The sequence below is a fragment of the Anastrepha ludens genome, chromosome 4, assembly GCF_028408465.1.
Source record: "Anastrepha ludens isolate Willacy chromosome 4, idAnaLude1.1, whole genome shotgun sequence".
NCBI lineage: Eukaryota > Metazoa > Arthropoda > Insecta > Diptera > Tephritidae > Anastrepha > Anastrepha ludens.
The window spans coordinates 92,599,153-92,606,284 of NC_071500.1; the positions used below are offsets into that span (position 1 = coordinate 92,599,153).

Sequence of the window (7,132 nt, forward strand, 5' to 3'; positions counted from 1 at the left end):
AGCGGCATAGAGGGAAACTGTTGGGCTGATGAGCTGGCTAGGCAGGGAACTTTGGAGACGGTTTCGTCGTGAAATGAGAGGATTGGGGTTCCCTTAAGAACCAGTGGTCTACGCCTGGAAAGATGGGCCTCGAATGAGCGGTGGGCTAGTGCGCAAACATGCAAGGCCGCGATATCCTTCTGGCCACGGGTAGATCGGGTCCGCTCGAGGGAACTCGTAAGGCTAACAAAGCCCCATCTCTTGAATTTGGTGTGTATCCTTACCGGACATTGTCCGTTAGGTGCTCATGCGGTAAGACTTGGGATTGTCTCAAGTCCGTTCTGCAGAAACTGTCTTGAGGACGAGGTAGATTCATCTCAACACCTTGCTCGCAGCGATCAAACTCATTGCAGTAAATTGTGGATCTTCTACTGCAAATCTGTCTAAAAAAGAAGCTCGAACTTGAAAGACCCTGTATAACCTACCACAAGTGGAATAACATAACAACTTCAAAGAACAGTGAAGGAAACGGCAGACAAAGAAGTCATATTACCACACACTGAATTCCCGTGAAGGACTATTGCCCTTTCGAGTGCATTGTATTGGTGGCTGGCAAGTTAGTTGTCAATTACGATGTTGATAATTTACGATGATGTAAGTTTATTTTAGTCCCACCAGATTTTGCCAATTGTTGGCCACACTCGTATATAAAGAGGTTCCTTTTCATTGCAAGGCTCATAACTGGCCTAATTTTGCGCGCAGAATAACATGAAGTTCCTGGTGATATTTGCTGCTGGTGGGTACTGCACATTTGAGGTTGCTTTTGGCTACGTAATAAAATAAATAAATATTTTTTCTCGAATTTTCTTGCAGCACTGCTATGTGTACAAGCCGTTCAATTGCCATACCTAATCTACAGTGAGCCCGACACCAGTTCATTGGATTCCAGTGAGGAGACAAACAACCCACTTCCTTCTACCTCTAGTCAACGTCCACCAGGCCTGCCGGGTATTAATGTGATTAACCGGCCTGATTCGTCTGAGTCCAATGAGGATGAATACCGTATACTTTTACCTACTAATGGTGAACGCTTAGCAAGTCTTCCGGGTATTGGTGTGGTCAATCAGCCTGTTTTTCAAGCGGTTAAAGTGAAGGTGCCACGCTATGGAAACGCATTGATCAGACAACATCTTTTAGCTCAAGCTTTGGCTGCACGTGGCATTAACCCGCAATATCTTTCGCCGCAACCTTTAACAAGACGTCCAACTAACGTGGAACAGAATCAAGTTTTGCTGATACGCGCACAGCGTCAAGCGCCAGTTACACCGGCTGTAGATGAAGGGATCTCAGAAACTACTACGGTAGCTGGTGACGTGGTAACGGACGTGCCAGTGGCTGCACCCGTCGTGTCCACAGTTCCTATTGGCTCGAAATCAACTTAAAAATGTGTGCTTTTAAATGCTGTCGGTTGTCGGAGGTTGAGGAGGCAAGGCGAATTCATTAAAGGTGTTAACACTAGACCAGCAACAAAGTTTTATTCATTAGAATATCACGACAAATCAACGACGAGTAGTGATAAAATAGAACGATTTCTCGTCATTTCATTTTTTGCTGACTACCTGATGTTGAAGGCGCATGCAAAAAAAAAAAAAACAATTCAACTGGTCTACTGATATCACCTGAGGGAACTTTCGATCAAACCTTATCAACATTGGCGGATTCATTTCATTCAAAAATATTGAGAATAATACCTCCTTTTTAAACAAATAAAATAATCCACTTTAATCAGGTTCACTTCCTTATGATTTTCCCCGCTTAATAAATATGACTGCATTTTTCGTCTCGTTTATTTTATGTTAAATAGTAAGGCTAAAAGAGATTTTCCTCACGAACTATGTGCCAAAATAAACTGACCTATGGCAAGATCTTGCCTACGATTATGTAGTTCTTGAAAGTAGTCATTGAGTAGCAGTTGTGTATGGCTCAGGTATAAAAATATTGAGTGTTTTTACCATACCGGTACCTCTGTTTTCACTGATGGTACCAAGATGGAATCGGAAGTCGGATCCCTTGCACAGTTCACAGATCACAGTTGATCAGTGTCACTCACTGAGCTGACCCAAATCGTAGTTGATCAGTAACAGCCTGCAAGTTGGTAGAGTCACTTGAACATGATCCACATTCTACCATTCTCGCTACCAATAGGAATTTGATTAGAAAGTGGTCGGAGGTAACAAATAGAAGAAGTCCACCTTTCCTCTATTAACTTCGAATGCTTTGCCAAAAAAAATCTTGGTTGTAGCATCACCTCGCATGTTAAGTATTTCTGAAGATTACAGCTGATAATGAGCTGATGAGGTAAAACGTCCTATTTCAGTGTTTCTAAGTTTGCTTCTCCCTTAACTGAGCGTCATCAATGACACCCTTGATACTGTGCATATTTGTCCGTCATTGCTCAGCTCAGATGTACGGACTACATTCGATGTTCGTAACCTCTAATAAGTGCTTTCATACCAGATTTCTCTAACATTTTTTTTACTCCATCGCTAGGGTATACTTCGACATCAAACTCATTGCTCTTAAGCCATTCACATTACTAGCTTGTTTCTTTACCCACGGTCTTACTGTAAGTATTTAACAGCATTTGATGTATATCAGCCTCACTTTTCTTTGAACGGAAGCAGAAAATCCAAATATCTCGCAAATGGAGCTCCTATGGCATATTGAACAAGGGTCCACTTTGAGTCACCATTGTGGCAAAATGGGTTGAAATCTAAGCTTCTAACACTTCTACGAAGTTTTTTGACTATATTCACCCTGTATAAAAGAAAATGGAGGTCTATATAGGGGCTTCTTAAAATGATACTTCGTTTATTCGAAAGAGAAAATGTTCTCATTATTTATGGTATACGAATTCATTCAGGCCTCAGCTGGCTTTGCGGTGCCACATCCTGCTAACTCAGTTTTCCAAAACCTTGGTGACGATCCCGGCTTTGCCTAACCAGTTATTTGATATATTCTCGCCTTAAGAGGATAAATCGTTAAAGCATTGTTCGCATAGCATCGATCATTTACGGCACTCCACAGTCTATCAGCGACAAATTGCACCCCGATCGATGGCTAATAACTCGATTATCGAACTTGGTGCGCAAACGATTGGTTGTGACATGGACTGTGTTGGGTTTGTCGCGTCATTCTGCTGAAGCCAAAGATCGTCTAAGTTTATGTCTTTAATATGCAGCCACAAAAGTCGCTTATCATGTATCTGCAGCATCTAACGTAGCCCAAAATGGTGTTTCCAGCTGCATTTTCAAAGAAAAATGGGCGAATGATGCTATCGCTCCGAAATACGTACCGAACTTGCTCTCCCTGAGGATGCAGTGGCTTTTCGCCTATTACTTATGGGCTTTCCGATCACGAGATGTGGCAATTTTGCTCGTTAATACAGCCGCCAAGATGAAAATGCGCTTCGTCAGAGAAGATGATTTTTCGGACAAAATCTTGGAATGCTCCAAGACCCAAACTGAGAAGCGCTAATGAAACGGATTATCCTGAGTTTTCAATTGCTGAGCCAGTTTAACCTTGTAAATCACCCTATATTTATCATTGCTTTCAGTGCTGAAGAAAATTTCATTCGGAGGATCGTCGAATCCGTCTCAGGTTTTAAGTTGTATGACTTCTTAGGGTTGGCGCGGAGCGATTTAAAAATTCCAACTGTAATGTCATGGCTAAATATGATACGGAAAACCACAAAAATTTCGATAAAAGTGGTTCTTTGCTACCGCACTAGTGGCCTTTTCAAAGCCACTCAGAAGGATATATAGCGTACATGTCGGAGAGACCGCATGCTTTACCAATATCTATCAATATTAGGCTTCCAAGGTATGTTTCTATTCACAGGTCGCGGTCGACCAAACATCACTTAGAGATGGTCGATGCTGCGTGAACTAGCAGATGCCGACATCTCATGGGACGGTGCAAAAACAACAGCATAGAACTGTGTACGATGGAAGAGTCTTGTCGAGGACCTGTGCTCCCGAGTGAACAAGGAAAACAATTTTTGTTTGCTTTTAGTCTCGTCTCGTACATTGTACGTTTGTTGACATGACTCATCCTCTAAGAAGATTATCAAACTCATCTTGTGAAAAAAGTTTGGGATTTGTCAGTCCGTAGACCACTCCTGCCTTGGAAATGAGGCTCACTACTTGAGAATTCCACTTCCGTCTTTCTGTTATTTTGTCATCTTCATGTGTGCGTATTTCCCTTTCGGCTGTTTGCTGTTTTGCACTTGTCTGTTCGTGCCACATTTGGTGGAATGCCACAAGCGCATAAAATGAAGGTAAGCAGAAAAATATTTTGCACTGCAAAGCAACTTTTGTTCCATCATTTATAAGTTCACTACAGTGTTGACTTTGTGTCAGCTTGCCGCAAGCAAATAGAATATTTATTTCTTCTCTTATTTTACACCCTTGTCGCGCAACAACAACATACAACGATCGATTTTGTTCACACAGGACCTAAATCGCTGCTAGAGAAGTGTTCGATATTCTCTTAAGTGGCAAATCTATCCCATATCGACTGGTTGTCTCGATTGCATGAATGCCTTGCTTCTTTATGTAAAGCATTTTTTCTGTGCCACATAAGCCTCAGCCTCCTCTTCCATCTTAATACTTCCCCCTTAACAGAATTAAAGCTGTTCTTACAAATCAATTTTGTGCTGAGGCAAATTGCTTTTGTGTTGTTGATTATTAGTGCTATTGTTGTTGTTATTAGTATTGAAAGGGTGGTTCGAAAAAATGTTATGCTTCACAGCTTTTTTCATCTCAAAAGCTTGCGTGTCTGTCATATGCCATATCTCTCCTTGGTACGAATTGCGTACGTCCATCGATTGAACAGCATTAGGAAGTATTTGTAACTCATTCCCAAAACATGGGAAACGGTGATACGGAAGCAGTGCGTTTATTGTAAATAAGTTTTTGCTCAAATGAAGCATTGAAGTTTTTGTAAAAAAGTGAGACAATTCTCACTTGGTTTATCGACGTACGGAGCCTACAAAGAGGATTTTGGCAGGTGAGACTTTTGAAAAAGGATTTCGGAATGCTGCTTTACAAGTTGCAATCGACTGAGAAATCGAACGCAAATGACAATCTGTTTCATTACCGATTCTAAGCTTGTGCTTTGGAGCAGACTGAGTTGAAGATAGAATACTGCCGAAATACAACCTTTATTGAGAAGTGGAAACTCCCACTCGATGACTATTTGAAAAAAATTACACCATAGATTGTCAAGAAGGCAATTCATCAGTAAAAAATTACAGTGAGATGTAGATTTTTTCCAGTCAAGTGTACGGCGAGCGCTTTAAAACTCTTTAGTTGAATGTTGACTTGAATAATTTTTGGATTCAGAAGAATGGAGCGTCATACTATAATACTTACTTGGGATTTCTAGTGCGCAAAGTTAAGTAACCAGCTATTTTTTCTAAGAAAATTAGTCACCCAAGAACTGCGAATTGATTGTTTATGGAGTGCTCTAAAAGGTTGTTGTTAGAGAGACTAGTTTTGGCCATAAGATGACTATTTTTTTTTTTTTTTTTGCAAGGTTAAAATCGAAAATGTCAGAAACATCATCAAAGGTGCCGTCACACCAGTGGTATGTAGGGGAATGCTCCCACTAACCCATAACATTCCTCCCATCTCGGCTGATTCCACCCTGGGACTGCTAAAAGCAATTTCATCAAGGTGGAACCGTGTTTATGCCTTTTAGACACACCAGGTACCTCCGTCCAGGTTACTCTCTTAATTGCGTATTGGGTTATACTCCATCGAAACCATCTATTGGTGTGCCACTATTGGTTACTCCATATCAACTTGTCGTCTGTTTGGGCTCGTGCTTGTTGTCTGTTCGTCGTCTATTGGGCTAGTCGTTACTACGACAGAGTCAGAAGTTATCCAGAAAGTTCATTGAAAAATGGGTTGACAGAAAACGCTACCTCGAAGTCAACCGACCAAATGCGTTTATGATTTATTCCCTTAATAAAGAAAAATTTGACTGTTTACTACAAATTCTATTTGGGTTTGCCGAAGCCAATGCAACTAGAAAAAGTCCTTGACTGCCATCAAAAGTATTAGAAACGATTATTTTGCTTACGGTTCCAGCGATTCACTACTTCCGATTTCGGTTAAGTATCATTGGGTTGCAACTAAACACCAGCTTCAGTGGGAGTCAAAGTGAAAATCCTGTCTCGGAGCAAACTTCTCTGCGGTTCGCTAGAAATTCTGGTCCCTTAATGGTGAAGATGCCTCTGGTTATTGCCTAAATCACTTTTGACGGTTCTAATTTGTTTCGTATCGGAATATTGAAATACAACGTAGAATGTCTCCAACTAATAACTGTTACTTTAGTCTAAGGACACAATTGAGCAGTTAATTCCTTCCTCGGTGAATAAAATCTCCACTTTTTATGGCGCCAAACTTGGTTGATGTTAGTATTCATTAAGGCGGTTCCCTGGACTATTCGAAAGAGACATTCTACTGAAAATTTAGGGAACTTGAATCTTTGGTAGCGGTGCATAAACTAAACGATAGAATGAAGAGCTGTATGAGCTCTACAGACACATAGCTGTAGTACAGCAAATAAAGTTCCTGCGGCTCCGCGGACTAAGCCATGTTATATGAAAGGAGGCTGGTACTTGCTGCTGGTGACAGAGAAAGAAGAAAGACTGGAAAACCCAAGTTGAATAGGACTTGGATTCACTTAAAGTTTCGGTTGTGTGTAATTTAACTGCATAAAGATTGTAGAGAATGTGGCTAAAGTGAAAGAATTCTGCCGGATATAAATCCGGGTCGATCCACTAAGGTAGAACCGACAATGTTGTTATTGTAACGGCATAAACATTTCCCATAAATATGGGGAGATTGCTGCTGGAGTGATAGGTTTTTGGCTGGATATAAATCTGAGTTGTGCCGGTAACGTAGATCCGACAATCGTGGGAACTGTTTGATGTTTTTAATTGGCGACGATAAGTAGGAGAAAAAAACAACAGGTGCGAGTTTTTATACTCAACTAATATAAAATCGCTTAGGCGGTTACTGCGTGAATCATGAAGAGTAATAAATTCTGTTCTTATGATATAATTGCATATTCTAAAATTTTC

The 7,132-nt window shown here is 40.8% G+C and overlaps 1 protein-coding gene across 1 annotated transcript; it reads left to right on the forward strand.

Annotated features, from left to right (window-relative positions):
- Positions 1–651: 651 nt before the first annotated feature.
- LOC128862062 (uncharacterized) lies at positions 652–1,919 on the forward strand. The gene is made up of 2 exons (XM_054100469.1): positions 652–775; positions 853–1,919. Exons 1-2 carry the CDS (start codon positions 748–750, stop codon positions 1,419–1,421), a joined length of 597 nt encoding a protein of 198 aa, XP_053956444.1. The 5' UTR covers positions 652–747; the 3' UTR covers positions 1,422–1,919.
- The last annotated feature ends 5,213 nt before the right edge of the window (positions 1,920–7,132 follow it).